The following is a 23,411-nucleotide window of genomic DNA, read 5'->3' as shown; positions in this document are numbered from 1 at the left end:
TTGGATTTGGAGACTGAAGGTCCCGTTAAAGTGCATCATGCTCATCTGGCTGGCGGTGCATGATGCGCTTCCGACTAACTATTGTCGCTTCAGGCGTGGCATTGCTCCTTCGGCACTTTGTGTTCGCTGCAATAGTGGGGAGGAATCAGTCCTTCATAGTCTTCGTGATTGCCCCATGGCTATGCGGGTTTGGAATATGATGGGTTTTGACACTTCTAGCGTTGTGTTTGGCCTGTTAGATTGCCAGCGGTGGCTTCATGAGGTGTTGTCAGACTCGTGCTCCATGGCTGTAGCGACCCTGTGGTGGATTTAGCGCGCTCGGAATGCTTTCTGTATGGAGAATCTCAGCATGAGTGATCAATTCCTAGGCACTAACATTGCTGTCATGGGGGATGAGGTGGGACGTTGGCTTGCTGGCCTTGATAGTGGCTCGTCTTCATCCCCGCGCTTGGTCAGGTGGCAACCCCGTGATCCTAACTGTCTGATTATCAATGTCGATGGGAGCGTGAGAGGTGAACCGCGAAAAGGTGGGTTTGGAGGCTGCTTCCGCAGTGGAATTGGTCAATGGTATGGGGGGTTCTATGGGCACTGTAATGACCCCAATATCCTGCACCTTGAGCTGTTAGCCATCTTTCATGGTTTATCCTTGGCCTGGAACCGTGGTGTGCGCGCTGTGGAGTGCCAATCTGACTCCCTTGATGCTGTCAAATTGGTCTCCTCTGTTCCTCCTTTAAGACATTCCTATGCATCCCTTATATGAGATATTAAGGATCTTCTTAGTCGCTCTTGGCAGGTGGTGGTGTATCATACGCTGAGGGAAGGAAATGCTTGTGCAGACTTCTTAGCGAAGCATGGAGCGGAGCAGGATATGCCTTTAGTGGTTATAGAGCAACCCTTGGAGGGTTTGAGGTTTTTGGTTTTGGCTGATGCCTTGGGAGTCTCCTCTGTGAGGCCTTAGCTTTATGGAATGTACCAAAAAAAAATTAATAAAGAAAAAATTGTGAGACTAAGTTAATGGATCACAACTGTATTTGTGTAAAATAGAGTTTTACACTGAGCTTTTATGGCAAGTTTGGATACTCTTAACATAAGTGACATAAAAAGTAAATGAAACTCTTTATAAATCAGAATTAAAGTCATGTTGCACTCAACTCTGTCCAAACACCACAACTGTTACCTTTTCATAAACATTTTACTAAACAAAATGACTGCTACTTGGGTCCAAAAAATTTCTGAAAGTACTACTATGATCATGCCCTGATTGACACAGTCATATGGTACATGTAGTATATTTATCCATTGAAAATTGATGCGTTCTGCTTAATTAATGATGGCTCAACCAGTGATTCAAAATATGTATATCATTCTACAAATTTTACAATGGAAGTTTGGATCATGTTATCCTCCAACTGATCCAGGTGTGACTCTACAACAAGCCACGGTGGATCCTATCAGCAAATAAGAACTCCAGACAATATGAAGGGAAAGAAGCAATAAATGTTGCCGCCGTACAAAACCCCACCAGGATTGAGACTAGGAACCTACCAAGGGCCACAACATCAAGATTCTGTCATGTCATGAACTTCAAATACCGATTCCTTGTCACTAGAATTGTGCCAAACTTTTCCGTGTATCCTTCAATCGATTATTACAACGCTTGGATCAGCTTTTTTCTTTTCAAAATCAACTTTGACACCCAAAAGCTGCTCACATAAGCTTCTAATCTAATGTTACTTTAGAATTAGTTATAAAAGCATTAAGACTGACGAGAGCAGGATTTACCTAACATGAATTTACCGGAACTCGTCGTGGTAATCATATTCATCTTCATCATCATTGAAAATAGCACTATAAAATACATATGGATTCTCAATCATCTCAGTCAAAGTAAGGTGTCCATCTTTGTCAACGTCTGCCTGTCATAACATTATTTCATGAGTATATACAAAATACAATGGTTATGCTGAAATTAATGTATGATGTTATTCCATAGATGTTGGGAGTGCTTGTTGAGCTATCATTGTCAATATCTGCTTCTCATAGTATTATTACAATGGTTTAATGAGATGTTAGGCAACAGATGTCATGTCAGGGTGCATGCTGAGGCAATCGTGAAGACAATTTAATTCGACCCTAGCATCTAGTTAAAATCGCCTGCCATGTAAATCAAGCATGGCGAGATAAACCCTCCAATAGCAGAAAGACTGGTTAACATATAACACTTCACACTTCACATGGAAAGAAAACCATTTAAAACAAGTTTCCTCAGGAGCAAGGAGTGGAGATGAATCTAGCTTGATCTATGCACTTATTATATCAGAAATGAGGGCATCATTGCACCATAAGCAAATGCAAAATGTGCATTCAACAGCCATAAACTGGAAAAGTGGAGAGAAGAAATGGATGACAAAATTGATGTACAAAGTCCCTCAAGAAGCTATAACAATTAAAAGGAGCTGACAACATTTATCCCAAAAAGGATTACATAGAAAGAACGTATCCAATATTCTCATCCTGAAAGAATGGGAACTCATCATTGACCAATAAATACTAAATAAATGCAGCTACAAATTCACATGACTACAGAAGAGAAATCAGTAAGGAGGATAGAAGGGGCAGGAGCTGAGGGAAAGACTGCTTCATCTTCTGTTTTTTGAGTGTTTCAATTAGCTTTCAGTTTGCAGGGAATGAGGGAGAGTAAGTTAACTTTCACAAAGGATCTAATGCCTGTTCACACATGCTAACAATTCAGAATGATCCCTCTACCCTTACATCCCCCATTAATTTGTCTAAATAATAATCCCCTCCAACTATCTGCTCTAAGGATCAACGATCAAAACTAACTATTTTGTTTGTCTTCCCTTTAATTTTCCCAGCAAAAACTCTTGTGTCCAAACAATACCACCCCATAGAAGTTCAACCTTGTCCTCAAGGTTGAAATATGAAAACTGGAAATGTAAGAAACACTTCTTTGGGCATTATTATATTCAGAAGAATGAGCAGTTCCTTCTAATTCATTGCTTACAAAAACACCCCATACTCAGTGGTCGTCATAACTTGACTCCATAAATTGCCATGCCTGATAAGTTTAAGGGCCAACTTTAATAGCAGGAGCTGAGTAATTATCTATGCTGTTGTCTTCCCATTCTGATCTATGCCCCACAAGGACTGTTAAAGAATGCCCCAGGGCGCACTTTATTTTCCATAGGCTTGGCTTGGCGCATTAAGTCCAAAATGAACTTGGTTGGCAGAATTTCCAATTTAGCCCTCCTTCACTATCAAATTATTGAGATAATTTGGGCCTGGCCCAGTAGTTTAAGAATTAGACACACTTTACAGAATACCACTTCTGTCCTTCCCTCTTTCTCCTCCTCCAGAGCCAAGTTGCCTATACCAGGAACAGCAAGACATATCTTGGCGCAGACTACAGTGTGTTTACTGGCCATTGGCTGCCTCATGTAAGCTGTATCCAACAGCTCCAGTGGTGGTGGGGTGCAACCAAACTCCATACAACCCAAATCTCCACAGTCCTGAATGAAACCCTGCTTCTTTTCCGTCCACCTTGATCTCCTCTACATTAAGCTTGGCCTCAAGCATATCTCTACCACAGGGTTTGATAATGTCCCCGTATCTAGTTCCTCTTGAACCTTCTCTGAAGTCTTTATCTGGTCCACCTCAGCGTTTTTCCTGCTCAGTGAACCATCCCAAATGGTTAATACTCCACCTTCCTTGCCCAAGAACAAGCCTGTCCACAGTCCACCATCACAATATAACCTACTCTCTTCAACATTTTTCTTAAGCTTCCTAGTCGAATGGGATTGAACCTACTCCTGAATAGGTTGTACATGGTGCCCTCGTCCTCCAATTAAATACCTTGTTTCTGCATCCACTGACCAAGCAGATGGATTATTTCTGACATACCTCTAATATTCTTCTTAATCATATTAGGTGGCGCTTCCATCTTTTTGTCCTCACCATCAAGTCCTTTAAATTGAGGCAGGAAAACATCTGCTTTAGCTCAAAAAAACTAGAATCCCACAAACAAAGCTGCAATTCATTGATCATGATAGCTAGTCACCTTCTTCGAGAACTAACCCAAATTCTAAATTTCTTCCTCAATGACCAATATACTATGAACCCGTGCATAAGAGAATCAATGGATAGAGTAGAAAAAGTACGTGAATCTTTATAAAAAATAAAGGGGGAGCAATTCTCCTTCACAAAGGGTTTCCCTTTGACGGAGGGGCTAATGCTATGTTCACAAATGCTGAAGTCATTAGTGATCCCTCTACCTTTACATTCCCCCTATTTAGTTATTGAACTAATCTCCTCTGACAAACCATTGGAATTGTCAACTAATCATGTTGTTTGTCTTCCCCTGTTCTTCCAAGCAAATACTCATCAGTCCTAATGGGTTCCTATCAAATTGAATGTTTGTGAATCTGTTTCTTTAATGGGAAATCATTCATACTTTTCTATAATCTAATAACTGGATTCCGATCAAAGCACACATTATTTACTCAAAAAACAGTTATGTGTAACCCATGTAAAGCCAATATCAAAAGAATAAACAGTGATTCGCATTTCAGATGACTTCACCAGGAAAACAAAATGCACACTTGTCAACAATACGAGTGTAATTATCCTAAGGTTAAATTCCATACCTGTGAAAAGATATATTCTGCTTGTTGCTTTGCATAATAATGCTCAGATGGATGAAGTTTCCCAATTATAGGCAGCAGTTCAACATCTGACAAAAACCTGCATAGATTGAGATGAAAACCCAAACATGGATGATAATATGCTACAAAGGAGACTACCATAATGAATCAAAGAAAGTAGACGAATGATGAAAAAATAAGGTAAATACCCGTCACCATCTTTGTCAAGCTGTGCAAACAACACTCTTGCTGGAGCATCCATAGAGTCATCAGAATGATGTGAATCATTGTGATTTTCTTCATCATAGTTTCTTACCAAATCAAAGAGCCCATGGAAAAATTCTTTGAAGTTGACCTTCCCATCTCTGTCCGAATCTCTTTCCCTGTAAGAAATAAAAGGGTACACCAAGCAAGTGTAAGTCACAGCAGTGGGGGTGGGACAAATAAGCTAATTGCATATAGACTGAAAATTCCCATTCGAAATTCAATTTCATGAGAAACTTAATCATAAATCCATCGCTAACAAGAAATAAGCTGGGATACAAGGGATTGAAACATTCAACTCTAATCTTTTTTTTTTGGTCAATAACTCTAATCTTAATAGGGTGCAAAGATTCAGGTGACCCCAAGAAATCTAGTCTTCAGGAATCAGGGCACAAGTTGCAATGTTAATGAGATTAAACATGATCTTGAACATCAATCAGGATATATTAGGCTAAAGATAGTTTAGGAGCAAATGGATGGTAAAGAAAAATCGAAGTCAAGAATTTGAGGTAACAAAAGTACAATATACAGCAATGCTGCATATTTTAGAGGCATACATTCATATATTCCCATTTCTACCAGCATCCCCTGCTTAATGGAAGCTTCACTATTTCAATTATAAAACATGCAAAATCAATCTCTCTCAGTACACAAAATCTATTTCTCTTTTATTCGCTCGTTGGCATGCTTTTCGATTGATGGCTTGAAGTCCTAGTTTTATGACTAAAGTCTATGCTTGTTTAGCAGTCCCATGTGTGGCCGCCTAAAGCGGAGTGGTAATTCATTATTAGGAGAATGAAACAGATTATAGTAATTCAGTAACTTGATATCTAAGTCATACTTGTGTCAAATGCAATTATTATAACATCACATATGCTTTAATATTAATATTATGTCTTGAATTATCTTAAGATACACAACTACATACTTGAAAATTAAGGAAAGTAATAAATCGATGATACAAGAGACTATAATGGGAACAGCATTGCATCAGAAATCCCTTAACTCTCAAGAGTTTCTATGAGATTAGCTTTACCTGATTTCCTCCTTGCACAACCACTGATGAAGCTTTGGATTTTTGCTGTCAGCTGGATGCAGAAAGCTAAAAAACAGCGAAGAAAAGAAAACCCATTAGCATAAAACACAATAGACATGCGTGCACAAACAACAACTTTTCCTAACAAGTAGTAGAAGCTCACTCATTGAACTCAGTTAAGTTCAGAAGGCCATCTCCATCTGCATCAGATGCATTAAAATGCTCTTGTTTCCACCAACCCATATCATAACCAAAAGAATCATTATCTGGTAAAACACAACAACATTCAACAAATGTGCAAGATCAAAGATCACTATCAAACAAAACAACCGTATCAAGCAGATCCAGAATGAGAAACAGAACCTGCATTCTGAACCCAGCTGGGAGGATCATACTCGGAGAAGGAAACAAACCCATCACGGTTCTTGTCATGGAGGTCCATCTCCCTCTGTGACCGATGCAGAACCTCCCTCTGCGCCTGCTGGAGGTTCCACTGAGTCAACTCGTGGAGCGAGACGAAGGAATCGGTAGGGTCGACATCGAGCTTGGGGAAGAGGAGGAGCAACCTGCTGGTGACATTGAACTTGTCCTCGTCATTGATGAAGTCCTCAGCGTCCATGAAGTCCTCCCACTCGGGCTGGGACTCGTGAGCGGGGGCAGAGTCGTGGTGGTTGTCGGCGGGGGGTCGTTCGAGCTCGGGGTGGGAGTGGTGGATGTGCTGCTTCTCCCATTCTTTGTCTTCGCGGTGGCGTTCGAGCTCGGCGACGAGGGGGTCGAAGGCAACGGAGTGGTGGCGGGCGGGAGAGAGTGTGAAGTTGGAGCGGAGTTTGAGGCGGCGGTGACGGTGGTTAAGGTGGTTGTGTTTGGGGGAGAGGGAGAGGAACAAGAGAACGACGAGTGCAACGGTGATGTAAACGAATATGGAGGCTCTGCCCATTGAGACAAGAACCACCCAGATCTATCTCTACTTCTACTTCTATTGTTGTTTCTTTCCTTTCGATTCAACTTACATTCATGATCATACCATAGATACCTATTTTTTTTATTTAAATCTCACTTCTCTAAATTACCATATTTTATATTTCTATATTAGTGTCAGACCCACAAAATCTGACACAAATTAAGAATTTTATGTATATAAAAATGTTTTGCAGATTTAGAGAGTGTGTTAGTCTTAGGTAAGCAACTTAGACCCAAGGACGAAAGTATAGATTTGAATCTCGAAAAAGACATTTGTTTGGGAGACATGTAACAATTTCTCGAACCGCTTGCAATATACGTCAAACTCAAAAAAGAAGAGAAAAAGAGTCACCCCATAACTAATGAGACAATTACCGGAGTCGTGATGATCTCTTCACCGGTGTGCCATCAAATCCCTAGGACTTTGATGTCTCGGATGAGAGTATATTTAGTTTTATCTTCAATTATGATCTTGATAGCCGTGCAAAGCCGTTTATGTCACCGAACCTAATTAGGCACCTGTTTAAAGAGGAGGAGCCGGTGGTGACATGATAGTGCTCGGTGGAGAGTGGTGGTTTTCCACCTTGGATTAGAGTGGATGTGAAGAGAGCTTCATCGGAGTTATCGAAGGTGAACAACAATGAAGAAGAGAAAAAAACATGAGTCAAGAATGGTGAAATACGGTGAGGTGGAGCGATAGTACTTTGCAAATGGTGGTGGTTTTCAACCTTGAAACTAAGTGTGCAGGTAAAGATAGTTGGACCGAAGTTGTAGAAGGTGACTATGAAGACTTGGAGAAAAAAACACTACCCAACAATGGTCCAATCCAACAGGGTGGCCGGAGGGTGGTGGGCAAGAGAAGGAGTAGAAAGGAAAAATAAAATGAGAATACTATTTTTGTCTTATAATAATCTCATTTTCCTAGTTATTGTTCATGTAACCCACATAAAAATCACAATTTGAACACACAATAATATCATATTAAGGAGCTTCAATAGTCCCAAAATAATAAAAAAAATCCATGACAAAGAGTTTATTTGGTTCTCTACTTCTCTATTTTAAATAACGTAAGAAAATAAAACAATTTACCAAAATATATATAGTTTAGAAACAATTTACCATTGCGACGGAATATAAATCCGTCACAAATTCGTTGGTTTGATGTGGACTTAGCGACGGAATATATCCCTCTCTAAAATTCCGTCGCTAAGTTTGGTTCTCTTACAAGGATTTTGTGACGGACACAATATCCGTCGCAAGGTTCTGACACATTTTATTTCCGTCGCAAGATTTATTGACGGATCTACTGGCCGTCACAAATCCACTGACAAAGACTAGTGACCAATATATTTTCTGTCGCAAACACACTGACGAGGTTATGTGACGAAATTTGATTCCGTCGCAATCCTTCGTGACAGATAGTCTTCCGTCACAAAACCGCTAACGGATTCTGTGACGTATTTTTTCCGTCGCAGATGATCAATTTCTCTCTGCTGCCCAACCAAAACTACCCCATATTGATAAATTGTTTTTAAAATTCTTTTTTTGTTGAGTTTACATCAAAGATCTCCAAAGAACACTCTCAAAGAGATGGATATATCCCTATCAACTCAACACCCTAGTCAATCTTGTATTGATATCACATTTTCATGTATGATTTGATTTACCAAAGTGAAACTATTTTCAAAATTGATAAACCAGAATGAAGTACGTTAAAATGAGTAACTATAACCAGTTATTGAAAGGATTTCAAAAACTAAGAACATACTTTATCCCCATTAATTCGTATCTATGAATCTTTATGTTTCTCAAACCTTGCACAGTAACTGGCACAGATTTAATATCAGTGAACTTTTCATAAATTTAATATCAGCATTCACCCTTCAGCCATGTTAGATAGATTTGATGCTTTTTCCTTCCTTATAATTTATACAAGTCTGGCATCATAAAGTTAATGCCAACTCATAAAGCTTTGGTGATGCACCCTCACATAAGCAGGTATGTATAATTCAAAAGTATTAATCAGGGATTGGATTCTTCATTTTTAACTTTTTCTGGCTTCATTTTCTTATATATATATATACCCGTTTCCAAAAATGTTCAGACATATAACTTTTTATATATTTCCTTATTTCAATTAAACACTATGGAATCTTGCTCCTGAAGATATATAAATATACTAAAAACTAACCTTTAATTTTAAGGTTTTTTTTTTTTAAGTTTTATAAAAAGTTGACTAGGATATCTCTGTACTATCTTTTTCTAAAAGCAACCAAACAATCCATGATGTCAAAATATTATCTTGAATAACTGTCCCTCAAGTTGCCTTTGCAGGCATCTTTATATGAAAAAAAGATAATGGTTGATGATCTACGGTTGAGTCATCCCACCAATCGCTCAAGATTCACTTCCAAGTTTTCGTCCCTTTAAATACCTCCTTGGAGTTGAAGTGACTGATCAAACTCAATTGAGTGTAGCTTCCTTAGAAATCTAGTATCCCTTCCTCTTCACCTATTACTAGTCCTTTCAATAAAACAGAAACCTTAACTAATCATATTCAACATGCAGACCGCACTTCTTCATGAGCTAGTTGGAACACCAATCATGTCAACAACATATGATCAGGTTCAAAAGTCATTTAACAGATACTTACCTGATCCTGCAACACAGGGGCAATACCGAACCACAAGATCAAAACAAGGTAAGATTTTCTTTTACTTTAAACACAAACATCTAGTTTCATTAAGAAGTATTGATGGTTTTTCTAATCTCAAAAGCTTCAATGTTTCAGGGAGAGTATTTTATTCGATTAAGAACAACACTGGAAGGAAGGAACATAATCTTTCACAAAGTGTCCAAGAACATGGTGAGTATCCCTGTAAGCCTTAGAATCCATTTGAATGCCGGCCGAAACATGGTGAAAATTTCTAATTCTGTTTATATAACTTTGAAATTGCAGTGAGAGTAGGGGCAAATATATCTGAAACTATTAAGAGGAAGTTGAGCTTAGGGGCTCTTATTGTACAAGTTGGTGGAGTGGAGAAAGTCTTTAATCAGAATTTTAGTGTAAAAGAAGGGGAGAAGCTGTTGAAAGTTTCACAGTGCTATCTTTCCACCACATCAGGCCCTCTAGCAGGTCTTCTTTTTATCTCCACTGAGAAGGTTGCCTTTTGCAGTGAGAGATCATTGAAAGTGTTTACTCAGAAGGGTCACATGCGTAGGATCCGCTATAAGGTATATCTATATATAAACTTCTTCTTATCTCTCAGTTCCCTTAATTCCTGATTTTATGAAATTCTGAATGGTATATATCTCATGTTCATGTATAGGTTTCCATTCCTCTGAAGAAGATCAAGTGTGTGAACCAAAGTCAAAATGTTGAGAAGCCAAAACAGAAGTACATAGAGATAGTTACAGAGGACAATTTTGATTTCTGGCTTATGGGTGTCATAAATTATCAGAAAACCTTCAGGTATCTTCAGCAAGCAGTTTCTCAAGCTTAGATGAATGGAAAATCCACAGTTTGAGCATAAAGAGCCAAGGCTTAAAGCTTCATTTGGTCAGGACATAAACAAAAACTAAGATACAAAGAGATGATCATAAACAAAATACATAAAGTGGCAGGGACAGGCAGATATAATTGAAGATATTGGGCTTTGTCTCTGCTAAGAGAGACTTCACTTCCTTCTGTTATCCATCTTGCTGCATAAAACATCTCATGGGACCTTGGTAAGTTTGCTCCCCAATATTGACCTCTGATAATGACTGGATGTGGATCATATCAGAAGACCAGCAGAGTTGGCTGCCAGCATATTGCAGAAAAATGGTGTGAATGCAATAATTCATCATTTGGTGCCTGTTTCGTTGCAGAATTCAAGCCATATTTATTCATTAATTGGCTTGCAATTCTAAGGACCAGACCACTTTTGCAGAAGGTATAACCCAATCTATGATCCATCAAGGGACAGGCCTATTTTACAGCTCTGTAAATAAAGATTATGGTCATGCGTAGAAGAAATTATTGAAGGAAAACAAAATAGTGAATGAGAGGATTCAACAATCACGGGATCCCAAGAGCAAGGAATTCCAATGTTACATATTGGTGTATATATTTTCTTTAAGCCTTGTTGTTTCAGGCTCCATTACTTGTGGATTCATTATGTAAAAGTTTTAAGGAATCAGAAATTTTACTTCAGATTTTATCCATACCATCCAACTCTTTGACAAAAATTGTGTCTAATTAATTAATATGATTCTGTTTTAATCAATTAGTGTCAATTATTAACAGAATGCATGATGGATTACATTGATAAATGAACACTTATGATGTAATATGTTAAATACTTTTCATTAAACCACTATTAATTAAAATTCTTACTACAGTTAGTCACAGTGGACTGGTATTGGATTAAATAAACTAGTTTTTGTTAAAGTAATTGATCTCAATTGACTGGAAACATCTCATAAATGAGGATTGCTCCAACTGTGGACTGCATCCAAAATGGATAAAGTTTAGATAGCCCAAATGATAACAAACATGGCCTTGTTTTGTGTCTGAATTGTGGCAATGTGAAATCACCTTTCCTAACTGGAGTTGGAGGAAAGAGAATCCAACATCCTAATCTGCTAACTTCTATCGTTATTCTCGTTTCATTAAATGCAAAAGGCTATTCCCCAAGACATGTATGTGGCTATGGCCAAATACTTCAATCTCAGTTTGGTGACAGGAACTTCAATCATCAGTGGATTTGGTTTACACCTTCTTGCTCTTTATCCATTCTCTTTCGTTTTTTACAAACCATATATTATTCATAATTTTCTAAGACAATAAATTCTATGTGTTGATATTAATCAAGAAATTCAATCTACAAAAGAAAATATGATGGTGTGAATTTGATAGCAATTGTAGTTTAGTGTTTCTATCCTTTTCAAAACTCAAAAATAGGAAGTTATTAGAAATTAAGGACCTTTTACTGTGTCAGCATTACATGTTGGGCATGATGTGAGAATGATTTGGCAATTCCCTTTCCATAAAACATTGTAGTATGTTGAAGAACATTCTTCCTTCTTGCTCCCAGAACACAATGCCACTTTCCATTTCTAACTTAAAACAATTTCATTTTCCTTGTTATTCATCCCAGTCAGCCATCTCACTTTACAACATACTTTGACCCAACATGTGATAAAGCATGAGCACCCTCTCTTAGAATGAAATGTTTTTGGTCTTCTCTTACAACTCAAATTCTTCAAAGCTGACTCAGCCATTCCAAAACAACACAATAAACTGATATATCTAGTTATATACATTCCTCATTAACAGGAAAAGCAATAGGTTGTGTTGCTTCCCACGTCCTAAACTCACCAAGTGTGCTATCACAGGTATAAGAAGTAGCATATTTCTCCTTTTCATTTTAAAGCTCTCTAACAAAGAGAGAGGATGAAACAAGCAAGCTCTTACTATCCTGATTTACCTTTCAACCATGCACAGAAAGTGAAAATGAGGTTAAGCAGAAACTTTGATTTGCTATTTGCAAACAGTGACAGCCACATGGGAGTGTATAGGATATACGTCACCATCTCTTTACTTTTTCTAACCTTCTTGCTAGAGGATTTAATGAAGGCTGACATCAGAAAGTTAAAAAGCCAGCTCAAAAAGCAATATAAGAAAAGGTTGTGGCAACACTCGACATCTGAGTCTATTTCAATTATGTTTATAAATAATAAACATGAATTATGAGAATAATTAGTGAATTAGTTTCAATCATCATTATTAATTAATCTTATATTTTATTTTAACTAGTTATTGTAGAACAATATTTGACTTGTAAAACTTAAGTTGGTCAATAGGGATTGCCATACGTGTTGGTAAATGATATATCCTTGTTTTGTATCTTATAGTATGAGTATAACTTCTGATATATACGTGTTGGTTTCTGAATCCAGAATCTAGTCCTTATGTAATGGCTGCTATGTCCAAAAATTCCGTTGATTTGTTTCACTTTCTTGCTTTGAAGCTAGTCTATTAATTGGGCAATAAAAATTCTCTGTACCATGTTTTTCAAAACTGTTTCTGACATAGAGGTTTTATTTCCTTATTTCAATTAACCACTATGAAATCTTGCTCCTGAAGATATATAAACCTCTCTCTATGCCTCTAAAAACTAGCCCTATGAAGGTTTTCTTTTTTAAGTTTTATAAAAGTTGACATGGATATCTCTGTAGCATCTTTTTCTAAAAGCAACCAAACAATCCATGATGTCAAAATATTATCTTGAATAACTGTCCCTCAAGTTGCCTTTGCAGGCATCTTTATTTGAAAAAAAGATAATGGTTGATGATCCAAGGTTGAGTCATCCCACCAAAGGCTCAAGATTCACTTCCAAGTTTCCATCCCTTTAAATACCTCCTTGGAGTTGAAGCGACTGATCAAACTCAATTGAGCATAGTTTCCTTAGTAATAGAGTAGCTCAGGCAATTCCTCTTCACCATAAAACAGAAACCTTAACTTAGCATATTCAACATGCAGACCTCACTTTTTCATGAGCTAGTTGTTGGAACTCCAATCATGTCAACAACATATGATCAGGTTCAAAAGTCATTTAACAGATACTTACCTGATCCTGCAACTCAGGGTCAATACCCAACCACAAGATCAAAACAAGGTAAGAGTTTCATTTACTTTAAAGAAAAACATCTAGTTTCATTATAAAGCATTGAAGGTTTTTCTAATCTCAAAGGCTTCAATGTTTCAGGGAGAGTATTTTATTCGATTAAGAACAAGACTGGAAGGAAGGAACATAGTCTTTCACAAAGAGTCCAAGAACATGGTGAGTATCCCTGTAAGCCTTAGAACTAGTTTGAATGCAGGCCGAAACATGGTGAAAGTATCTAATTCTATTCATATAAATTTGAAATTGCAGTGAGAGTAGGAGCAAATATATCTGAGACTATTAAGAGGAAGTTGAGCTTAGGGGCTCTTATTGTACAAGTTGGTGGAGTGGAGAAAGTCTTTAATCATAATTTTAGTGTAAAAGAAGGGGAGAAGCTGTTGAAAGTTTCACAGTGTTATCTTTCCACCACATCAGGACCTCTAGAAGGTCTTCTTTTTATCTCCACAGAGAAGGTTGCCTTTTGCAGTGAGAGATCATTGAAAGTGTTTACTCAGAAGGGTCACATGCGTAGGATCCGCTATAAGGTATAAACTTCTTCATATCTCTCAGTTTCCCTTAATTCCTGATTTTATGAAGTTCTGAATGGTGTATGTCTCATGTTCATGTACAGGTTTCCATTCCTCTGAAGAAGATCAAGTGTGTGAACCAAAGTCAAAATGTTGAGAAGCCAAAACAGAAGTACATAGAGATAGTTACAGAGGACAATTTTGATTTCTGGCTTATGGGTGTCATAAATTATCAGAAAACCCTCCGGTATCTTCAGCAAGCAGTTTCTCAAGCTTAGATGAATGGAAAAATCCACAGTTTGAAGCATAAAGAGCCAAGGCTTGAAGCTTCATGTGGTCAGGGAAAAAACAAAAACTAAGATACAAAGAGATTATCAGAAAAAAAAACTATATAAAGTGGCAGTTGCAGCTAAAATTGAAGATATTTGGCTTTTTCGGTGATAAGAGGGACTTCACTTCCTTTGATATTGACCTTTGATAGTCATTGGATGTGGATCATATCAGAAGACGAAGCAGAGTTGGCTGCGAGCATTTTGTGGGAAGATGTTGTGAATGAAAGAGTTCAACATCTGGTGCTTGCTTTGTTAGACAACTCCCTATGATCCATCCAGAGACAGGCCTATTTTTGCCCTCTATGAAGGGAGATAATGGTTATGGTACAAGATCATATTGAAGGAAAAATACATAGTGAAAGAGTGAATTGAATTTTCACAAGGAAATCCAATGTGTATATATTTGTGTATATAGTTTTCTTCAAGCCTTGTTGCTGATCTGTATAAGTTTCAGGCTCCATGTGGATTTATTTTTCATCATGTAAATGTTTTTAGGAATCAGAAAGTGTATTTCAGATTGTATCCACAATTCCATACCATCCAACTCCTTGAAAAAATGTGTGATTAGTCAATTTGATTCTGCTTTAATTAGTGAGTTTAAATAATTAACAAAAAGCATGATAGATTACATTGATAAATGAACACGGTAAGGGATATGATTTTCAGTAAACCACTAAAAATTAAAATTCTTACTTGCTTCAATTAGTCATAGTAGGCTGATATTAAGAAAGTTTTTATTAAAGTAATTTATCATACTGGAGCCATCTTATAAATGAGGATTGCTCTAACTGTGGGACTGCATCCAAATTGGAGAGTTTAGATAACAGATATGGTCTTTTTTTGGGGCAATGTGATGTGACCCCTGGACTATTTTCACAATTTCATCACCTTTCCTAACTGGAGTTTGAGGATATACACTCTAACATCCCAAATCTATGTGTGTTTTTAAGGCAAAAGGTCTATTTCTCAACATATATACGTGGCTATGGCCAAATACTTCAATCTCAGTTTCCTGACCGGAAGTTTCATCATTGGTGGATTTGGTTTACACTATCTTTTCTTTAGCCACTCTCTTTTTTATAAAAACATATCATTCATCATTTACTTAGACAATGGATCCCATCCTATGATTTGATTTTGAAAATTCTAACAGTTAAATTCCGAGCCTTTAACTTTACTCAGGCCAATTTTCTTATACTAACAAATAATGAATTACTTGTGGTGACTTTCCTACATAATTCATTTTTATGTATGAAAAAAATTGGGATACAACTCTTGAAAGTTAACTTTAAAAGGGTTGATGATAAGGGTGTTAGAGTATCATTGATAACTTGTTATACCTCTAAGTAAGCCATTTGTTGGTATTCCCACTTTGACAAGTTGTAGTATCAGATCAGGGTTCTTAAAGCTTAATTTCACACCCCCTTGACAACATGCACAACCAACACTTGAATGTACAATATGCACAAATAGTAATTGATTTTTATCAAGAAATGAAATCTATAAAAGAAAATATGATTGAGCGGAATTGATACCAATTGTAGGCTAGTGTTTGTCTTCCTTTTCAAAACTCAAAACAGAAATATAAGTTATAAGAAAGGAGCTTTTACTGTCAGGTTTACATGTGGGGCATGATGCATATGGGTATGATATGGGAATGATTTGGCAATTTCCATTCTAAAAAACCTTGAAGCATGTCAAAGACTCTTTTTCCCTCTTGCTCCCAGCACACAATGTTTCCATTTCCAACTCAAAACAATTTCATTTCCCTTGTTATCCATCCCAGTCAGCAAGCTCACTTTACAACATGCTTTGACCCAAAAAAGAACACTTATGAATAATGATGGCTTCATTGAAGACTGAATATATATACTACACTTAGTTTCAACTTTCAATTCAAACCATCCATGTGACAAAGCATGTGCACCCTTTCTTCAAGGCTGAGTCAGCCATTCCAAAACAACATAAACTGATATATCTAGTTAGTTATATACAGAGAAGGGCACCCTTTCCTTAATGACAGGAAAAGCAATAGATCGTGTTGTTTCCTTTATTTATTTGTATTTTGACCCATTAACTTAACTACCACATCACTTTCATTGGCCTTATAAGAACACATATCCAAGTTCTAAGGTTTGTTGGGTGCAAAAGTTAACATTGTGGTACATCATAAGGGTGTTGGAGTATATCACTGATAACTTCTTATACCTGTAAAACCATTAGTTGGTGACCACTTCACAACTTGAAGCACATGCTTGATGTTTTTCTATAGCCCTTACTAAGCACCATCAGCTAGCTCACTTTATGACATGTCTTTTTACCCATTAAAGCACCCTGATGGCTTTTGTTAATGACTGATTTTGTGAATTTTGTTTAAAATTCTGATGTAAGCAAATGAACTTTTTCCATCTTTACTTTAATACACGAGTAAAACTTGGAGGGACCTTGCATCAGAAAGGTGAAATTCCAACTCACGTTAGCATTTATTTATAGATAAAATAAAGTGGCAATAAATCTTGTTTTGCCATCAACCACGTGACATTGTCAAAATATATTAATTGGCAAAAAGGAGACATTTAGCTAAAGGGCTGCTTGTTATCAGATTTTCCTAAAGGATGCAGAAAAATTTCCCTGCCAAATACATGAACATAAATTCTACTAAATGGATTTTGTTCCTATTTTCTTTCCCTCTTTGCTGAAATAAATCCTGTACACAAAGGCTTCAGCCAAAAATAGTAAATATGATAGCATTATATTTGTAGATAAAATAGTACCACCAAGTTCTCTATAAATCATGGAAATATTGATGTTTTTCCAAGAGTATAGAACTATAGATATAATGCAAACCAACGGCTAGCCTACAGTCAATATCCAAATCCACTGAAAGATGATAAGAAATAACATAACCTATGGTCTCAAATCTCAATATGAGCAGTAATGGGAAATCAACCATTAAGTCCAATGATGTTGCAAGTTTATAAGCATGTTTAGTTTCATGTTTGGATCTCTCAGAATCAGTTCTCCTCCCAACGTGAAAGTCTACCGTGCATACGAACATGTACTAGTATGTAGGTTTGGTATCTAAGTTCAACAATGGAAACATCCAGAGGGGGACTTGAACATGGAAAAGGAGCATTACATAAATGATAAATCTTTCCCTCTCATTATCTTGTAGGATTAAGGATGACGTGTACCTCCTTTTTTCTGTAGGCAACCAAACATGAAATTTTCAACTTTTGAATTACTTTTTTACATTATTCTTCATGATGATCCACAGCTGACTCATCAAGAGTCACCTTGTTTCCTTTTAACCCATATATATACCCATATAGAATACAAGGACTCATCAACCACAACTAGTAGCAGGCTAGCAGCACAATAAGATCATCCAGAGCTCCAAGTCCATAGATACAAAGGAAAACTCCTGAAAGATAAGAATATGAAGACCTCATTACTTCATGAGCTACTTAATGGAATTTCTATCAACTCATCAAAGAGATACCTTCCTGATTCCTCTGGCAAATACAGCAAGTCTATCACAAAATCAAAGCAGGGTAGGACACCCTAACATTACATAAATTGATTTGATGAATTCATTTTAGAAATTTATTAATATAATCATGCTCAATATTTCCAGGTAAATCAAATTCAGTTCTGACTCGAATGAACATGCTCGGGAGAAAGGCTGACAGTTTTGCACACGGAGTCCGCGAGCATGGTATGTATTCTTCAATGACTGATATTCAATTTTTTACTTTTGCTTAGTTGCAAGACAAAGGGCAAGCACTGTTGTATGGCATGGTGCTTTTATGACAACGCAAAAATTTATGCCATAGACTAGAACATTATTTGGCCTATTCCCTAGATAAACTTCTAAAATATGTATGATGCATAATTTGCTATGATTATAAAATCGAATGAAGCTTTAACTGATGGCTTGAAACTATTATTGTAAATGCAGTGAGATTGGGGCCAAAGATAAGTGATACAGTAAAAGGGAAATTAAGCTTGGGAGCCAGAATTCTTCAGGTTGGTGGAGTAGAGAAAGTGTTCAAGCAAATTTTTAGTGTTAGAGATGGGGAGAAGCTGCTGAAAGCATCACAGTGCTACTTATCAACCACATCTGGTCCCATAGCTGGCCTCCTCTTCATATCCACGGATAAAATTGCTTTTTGCAGTGAGAGATCCATCAAGATCTCTTCCCCAAAAGGATAATTGATTAGAGTTCATTATAAGGTTTCAATTCCACTTGAAAAGATAAAGTGCGTCAACCAAAGCCAAAATGTGAAGAAGCCTTCAGAAAAGTACATAGAAATAGTTAGTGTGGATGGTTTTGATTTCTGGTTTATGGGGTTCTTCAATTATCAGAAATCCTTAAGATGTCTTCAGCAGGCTATATATCATTCAAGCTCAGAGTGAAAAACTGTAGAATTCAAATTGTCTATCCCCTTTGCTTCATCAACTATTTGTTGAAGATGCAAAGATTCCAAAAGATGTACAGATATTTCACATAACTTTGTTAATTAAGAAAAGAAAAAACTAGTTGTTTCTTAAACTTGGTTCCATGACTCCATTGTCCAACAGACAAAGTCTGTTCATTTTTATTTCTGACAAGAGATAAAGGTTCATTTTATGTCATCTTTGCATCCATGGACAAGCTCATTGTGCAGTTCACACATCTTTTAAGATATTATTATTACAACTCAGTGAAAGTGGCTTTCCAAATTCATTTTTAAGCATATAACTAATGCCAGATGACTCAGATGAAACTTGTAATCTTCTTTTAAAATCTTGGGTTTTCTTTTATACTATAAATATGGTTTACATGTGGGGCATAAGGATGATGTGTGAATGATTTGGCAATCACTTTTCCTAAAACAAATAAGTTTGTCTGTCCCCACCACATGATATTCAATAGCCGACCTAAAATGTAACATGGTTCCTTAGCTGACAAGGTTTATACAAAGTAAGCAGAGAAGCAGATTTTGTATGTACATTTTCAAAATCTGTCTTTCTCTCAAGAAAATAGCATATGGATGCAGACTTTGTAACAGCATTGTGAATCTGTGATAGTGAATTCTAACTTACTTAATTGAGAAATGAAGCTAACCTTCACGACTGCAAATCTTATCTTAAATACAAATCATAAATTACATGTGCTATAAGATAACATGTGATGAACTAATTATTCCAAAATGTTTAAGTTATTGGATAAAGACAAGTGGACAATTTATATTATATTTTCCTTCATTGACCTTAATCAGTTTGGTAGGACATTCCACTTCAGACCACTTGGTAGTTAGTATATAATGTTATAAATTAACTATTCCAAAATAAGAAGTTTGGTGAAGACGCGTGTTTAGTTTTATAGTATATTTCTAACATGGTAGCTCACGCTCAAAACTCCTCCGACACGAGTCCTAGTCTGTTTCCCAACTTTGCATGCGCGAAGCACTTGTTTGATATGAGCTTCATTCATCCCCAACCGTAATGAATTGATTATGTATGAAGGGGTAAGCCAGTCAAGCGGTTCAGGTTCTCGGTCGATTCCCGCTCACCCTCCCAACCCCTCATAGTCCATTAGTGGGTAGGGTGGTCAACTAAGAGAATAAAGGACTAAATTGCAAATTATAAAAGTTTGTTACAGGATAAATCATGGCAAATTAAGCCTAAAGGGTATAAAAACTCCCTCCACTTTTAGATGGGTACTAGAGAAATTGCCTTAAAAAAATGATAGACAAAGCTCTTTAGTCTTTCAATCCCGTGAATGCAACTGCGTTAAATACTTGGTAGGGAGAACTTTGTCGCCCATAGTAGTTATACCCGACTTGAAATTGCGAAAGCAATTAAATACACCAAAATAACTCTTAATTTTATTAAAAGTCTATTGTAAGTAACATCATGAAATAAAATTTTGGGAAATATAAAAGGAAAATAATGTATTACGGTTCCAAATATATTGGAATGATAGTTCCTTAAAATAGTTAACATTAAAATGTATTGGAATGGATTTGGTGATTCTCCATGTCCAAAAACAGTAAAACACTGACGGTCATAACACAAAAAAAAGTATCTTAAAATGCAATGTTTTGGACCTCTCTTCAAAGCTGAGTCATTGACCAAAAAAAAAAAAAAAAGCTGAGTCAGCCATTCCAAAACAACACAAAGTGATATCTAGTTGTTTCCTCAATGACTGGAAAAGCAAGAGATTGTGTTGTTTCCACGTCCTAAAGTGAGCACGTGTAGTGTCACCTGGCATACTCTGTACCACAGCTGATGCATTTTGACCCCATTAACTTAACTGCCACTCTTGACTTTCATTCATGAGCCATAAACCCTGGAAGTTTCTTATTCTCTTATAAGAATATTTCAAACATATTCAAATTTTAGGTTGATCATGATATCCTTCAGAAGACTCATAACCGTTTTTAGTTGCACTTAACTTTCCAAAATTTACTGAAAAAGGTTTGTTGGGTGCAAAAGTTACCTTTGAGGGTACATGATAAGGGTGTTGGAGTATCATTAATAACTTCTTATACCTGTAAAACCATCAGTTGGTGACCACTTCACAACTTGAAGCACATGGTTGATGTTTTTCCATAGCCCTGGCTTCTTTTTCTTTAGCCCTTACTACAGCACCATCAGCATACGGGCACTTGCAAATTCTCCATATTTACAATACAAGTTTATTAACCCAGTTTCAAAATACTCATAGATTTGCAATCCAATCTTCACACCGAGTGAATGAACCTGCTTTCCAAACTCAATGGCAAAGGATTGGCACACTGCTTTGAGAACAATTGGGAGGGTGTAGCGATCAGGCAAAACCCCAGCTTGCAGAATCAAAACATGGACATGGAGTGCATTGCGTGGAGTGTCTAGCCTGGTGTAGCACCTTATGATGTTGTTCCAGTTAAAGGGGGAAGGATTTGGTACCAGTGACAGGGGCAACAAAGTAACATCAATAACACAGTTTTATTTTTGTAATTCACGATCAGGTTCACTTGCAATTAAATATGTAACCCAATTCACACAAAGTATACAATACAGTAGTTATGATTATCAATACCTGAAAGTAGTGTATTAATTTAATTAATACATCAATAATACTTGCACAAATTTTATTTCCTGTAGCCATTTGTTTCAAATATCATAAATCTACATATGTGTACAGCTGGTTGCTACATTTCCCTTTGACACCATTTATGCCTCTGGTGGAAAAGTTTCTTAATTTCTAATGGGTTTATTGGATCTTTTCTGACCTATGTTGTTACTTTTATTGGATTTTGCAGATGACCTCAAGAATAGGGAAAGTTCAGAAATGGTGGGAAAATGGTCTTCAACCAAACATGAGAGAGGTGACTTCGGCAGAAGACCTTGTTGACTCACTTTTGAACGCGGGGGATAAGCTTGTGATTGTTGATTTTGCGAGCTTGCTGGGAGGGATGAGAGAGTGGCCATGGTGGTGGTAAGGGGGTCGATCCAGAAAGAGGTGGATGTGGGATTGCTTTTGATTAGGAAGATGAAGATTTCTGGGATGGATCTGAGGTGATGAAGGTTGCAGGTTGAGGAAGATGAAGGAAAAATCCATCAAGGATTAAATTGAAGCATTTCAAACTTTCCCAACGTTGCAACTCAATCTTCCGTTAACGTCCGTTTGTGTTTTTTAACGTCAAGGACTAAAGTGACGGACGTTTGACACTTTGGGGGACTGCGAGGTGAATAAAATTCATTCAGGGACGAATGTGAAGTCGGTTGACACTTTTGAGGACCAAAGTGACCATTTACCCTGCAGTTAAAATTTGCCATGTTGAAAAGTTTTGTCCTCCTCCAGTAGGATCTTCCACTATCAGTATGTGTATTACGGTTAAAAAGGAACACATCAGATTTTGATGGTTGTGATTTTCATCGAAGAAGAAATTTCTCCCTCATGGAGGACAAAAATTGAATTAGGCCCTTTCTTACATTTTGATTTCACAAATAAAATTTGAACCTTCAATTAATGTGTTCAGGACTTAAAATGTATAATTATAAAGGATAGGCATTAGACAAAACTGGGGGTCTTTTCTAAATGTAGCTAGGAATCACAAAAGCAGGATCTTTTCTGCATGTACTGCCTTATCTTATTGTAATTCAGGTTGATGTAAGCAAATGAACTTTTTCCCTCTTTACTTTGTCAAATAAGAGTAAATCTTGGAGGGGCCTTGCATCAGAAAGGTGAAATTCCAGCTCAAAAAGCTTAAATGACACCCTCACCTCACGTTAGCATTTACAAATATAATAAAGTGGCAATAAATCTTGTCTGTCATCAGCCACGTGATATTGTTTGTCCAAACAAATCAAAATATATTAATTTGCAAAAGGGTGACATTTTCTAAAGCTAAAAGGATGCTTGTTATTAATTTTTCCTAAAGGATGCAGAAACATTGCCCTGCCAATTGCTTCAACATAAATTCTAGTAAATGGATTTTGTTCCTATTTTCTTTCCATCTTTGCATCAATGAATCATGTACACACAAAGTCTTCAACCAAATACAGTAAATATGATTATGATGCATTATATTGTAGATAAAAGAGAAATTAAACACCAAGTTCTCTGTTACAGAAATACAAGCAGTAAAGGGAAATCAACCATCAAGTCCAATCACATTCCAAGTTTGTAATAGTATGTTTTGATTACCTTCTCTTTCATCCAAACCAATTCTAAAATCCACAAACTACGCACAAAAACTTCTCCCCAAAATTGATTCGGACTTCAAATCAATTGAAGAAGAGTTTGTATCTAATGCGCTAAGCATGTTCAGTTTCACGTTTGAACCTCGTTGAATCACTTCTCCTAACATGGAAATCTATCATGCATCTGAACATGCACTATGTAGGTTTGATATCTAAGTTCAACAGTATCAACATTCAGAGAGAGACTTGAACGTGGAAAGTGGCCTTTCATAATAAATATTTCCCTATCATTATCTTGTAGGATT

The 23,411-nt window shown here is 36.8% G+C and overlaps 4 protein-coding genes and 1 long non-coding RNA gene across 8 annotated transcripts; 4 read left to right on the top strand and 1 right to left on the bottom strand.

The window, feature by feature from the left end:
* Positions 1 to 1,229: 1,229 nt before the first annotated feature.
* On the bottom strand, positions 1,230 to 7,009 carry LOC130717821 (uncharacterized). 4 transcript variants are annotated; one of them, XM_057568195.1, is made up of 7 exons: positions 6,325 to 7,009; positions 6,125 to 6,227; positions 5,962 to 6,027; positions 4,871 to 5,044; positions 4,665 to 4,761; positions 1,783 to 1,916; positions 1,230 to 1,703 (listed from the first exon to the last, which is right to left on the bottom strand). In XM_057568195.1, the coding sequence occupies exons 1-6, from the start codon at positions 6,896 to 6,898 to the stop codon at positions 1,794 to 1,796; spliced, it is 1,137 nt and encodes a 378-aa protein (XP_057424178.1). In that variant the 5' UTR covers positions 6,899 to 7,009; the 3' UTR covers positions 1,230 to 1,703; positions 1,783 to 1,793. The 4 variants fall into 4 exon arrangements, with proteins under 4 accessions (XP_057424178.1, XP_057424177.1, XP_057424179.1 ...); XM_057568194.1 differs by having other exon boundaries at positions 1,230 to 1,635; XM_057568196.1 differs by having other exon boundaries at positions 1,230 to 1,541.
* Positions 7,010 to 9,304: 2,295 nt separating this feature from the next.
* Positions 9,305 to 11,189, top strand: LOC130718030 (GEM-like protein 4). Its single transcript, XM_057568468.1, has 4 exons — positions 9,305 to 9,622; positions 9,713 to 9,787; positions 9,881 to 10,155; positions 10,251 to 11,189. The coding sequence occupies exons 1-4, from the start codon at positions 9,484 to 9,486 to the stop codon at positions 10,422 to 10,424; spliced, it is 663 nt and encodes a 220-aa protein (XP_057424451.1). The 5' UTR covers positions 9,305 to 9,483; the 3' UTR covers positions 10,425 to 11,189.
* Positions 11,190 to 13,332: 2,143 nt separating this feature from the next.
* Positions 13,333 to 15,002, top strand: LOC130717960 (putative GEM-like protein 8). The gene is made up of 4 exons (XM_057568377.1): positions 13,333 to 13,583; positions 13,674 to 13,748; positions 13,842 to 14,116; positions 14,203 to 15,002. Exons 1-4 carry the CDS (start codon positions 13,442 to 13,444, stop codon positions 14,374 to 14,376), a joined length of 666 nt encoding a protein of 221 aa, XP_057424360.1. The 5' UTR covers positions 13,333 to 13,441; the 3' UTR covers positions 14,377 to 15,002.
* A 2,779-nt stretch (positions 15,003 to 17,781) lies between these two features.
* Positions 17,782 to 19,068, top strand: LOC130718053 (putative GEM-like protein 8). The gene is made up of 3 exons (XM_057568501.1): positions 17,782 to 17,984; positions 18,068 to 18,148; positions 18,392 to 19,068. Exons 1-3 carry the CDS (start codon positions 17,870 to 17,872, stop codon positions 18,643 to 18,645), a joined length of 450 nt encoding a protein of 149 aa, XP_057424484.1. The 5' UTR covers positions 17,782 to 17,869; the 3' UTR covers positions 18,646 to 19,068.
* A 1,399-nt stretch (positions 19,069 to 20,467) lies between these two features.
* LOC130718814 (uncharacterized) lies at positions 20,468 to 22,621 on the top strand. Its single transcript, XR_009012800.1, has 2 exons — positions 20,468 to 21,428; positions 21,723 to 22,621. It is a non-coding gene; the product is annotated as an uncharacterized LOC130718814 (long non-coding RNA).
* Positions 22,622 to 23,411: the final 790 nt, after the last annotated feature.

The sequence above is a fragment of the Lotus japonicus genome, chromosome 5, assembly GCF_012489685.1.
Source record: "Lotus japonicus ecotype B-129 chromosome 5, LjGifu_v1.2".
NCBI classification, from domain to species: domain Eukaryota; kingdom Viridiplantae; phylum Streptophyta; class Magnoliopsida; order Fabales; family Fabaceae; genus Lotus; species Lotus japonicus.
Note: the sequence above shows the minus strand (reverse complement) of the source record. Positions and strands in the feature narration are given on the sequence as shown.

Bases quoted from the DNA above. Each gene is read 5' to 3' on its own strand.
- LOC130717821 (XM_057568193.1), bottom strand. From the start codon at position 6,898: ATGGGCAGAGCCTCCATATTCGTTTACATCACCGTTGCACTCGTCGTT. The intron at 6,028-6,124 runs GTGAGCTTCTAC...GCTGTTTTTTAG, and splicing joins AACTTAACTGAGTTCAATGA to CTTTCTGCATCCAGCTGACA. The intron at 1,917-4,664 runs GTATGGAATTTA...ATGTTATGACAG, and splicing joins CAGAATATATCTTTTCACAG to GCAGACGTTGACAAAGATGG.
- LOC130718030 (XM_057568468.1), top strand. From the start codon at position 9,484: ATGCAGACCGCACTTCTTCATGAGCTAGTTGGAACACCAATCATGTCA. The intron at 9,788-9,880 runs GTGAGTATCCCT...TTGAAATTGCAG, and splicing joins ACAAAGTGTCCAAGAACATG to TGAGAGTAGGGGCAAATATA. The intron at 10,156-10,250 runs GTATATCTATAT...GTTCATGTATAG, and splicing joins TGCGTAGGATCCGCTATAAG to GTTTCCATTCCTCTGAAGAA.
- LOC130717960 (XM_057568377.1), top strand. From the start codon at position 13,442: ATGCAGACCTCACTTTTTCATGAGCTAGTTGTTGGAACTCCAATCATG. The intron at 13,584-13,673 runs GTAAGAGTTTCA...TCAATGTTTCAG, and splicing joins AACCACAAGATCAAAACAAG to GGAGAGTATTTTATTCGATT. The intron at 14,117-14,202 runs GTATAAACTTCT...GTTCATGTACAG, and splicing joins TGCGTAGGATCCGCTATAAG to GTTTCCATTCCTCTGAAGAA.
- LOC130718053 (XM_057568501.1), top strand. From the start codon at position 17,870: ATGAAGACCTCATTACTTCATGAGCTACTTAATGGAATTTCTATCAAC. The intron at 17,985-18,067 runs GTAGGACACCCT...CAATATTTCCAG, and splicing joins TATCACAAAATCAAAGCAGG to GTAAATCAAATTCAGTTCTG. The intron at 18,149-18,391 runs GTATGTATTCTT...TTGTAAATGCAG, and splicing joins ACACGGAGTCCGCGAGCATG to TGAGATTGGGGCCAAAGATA.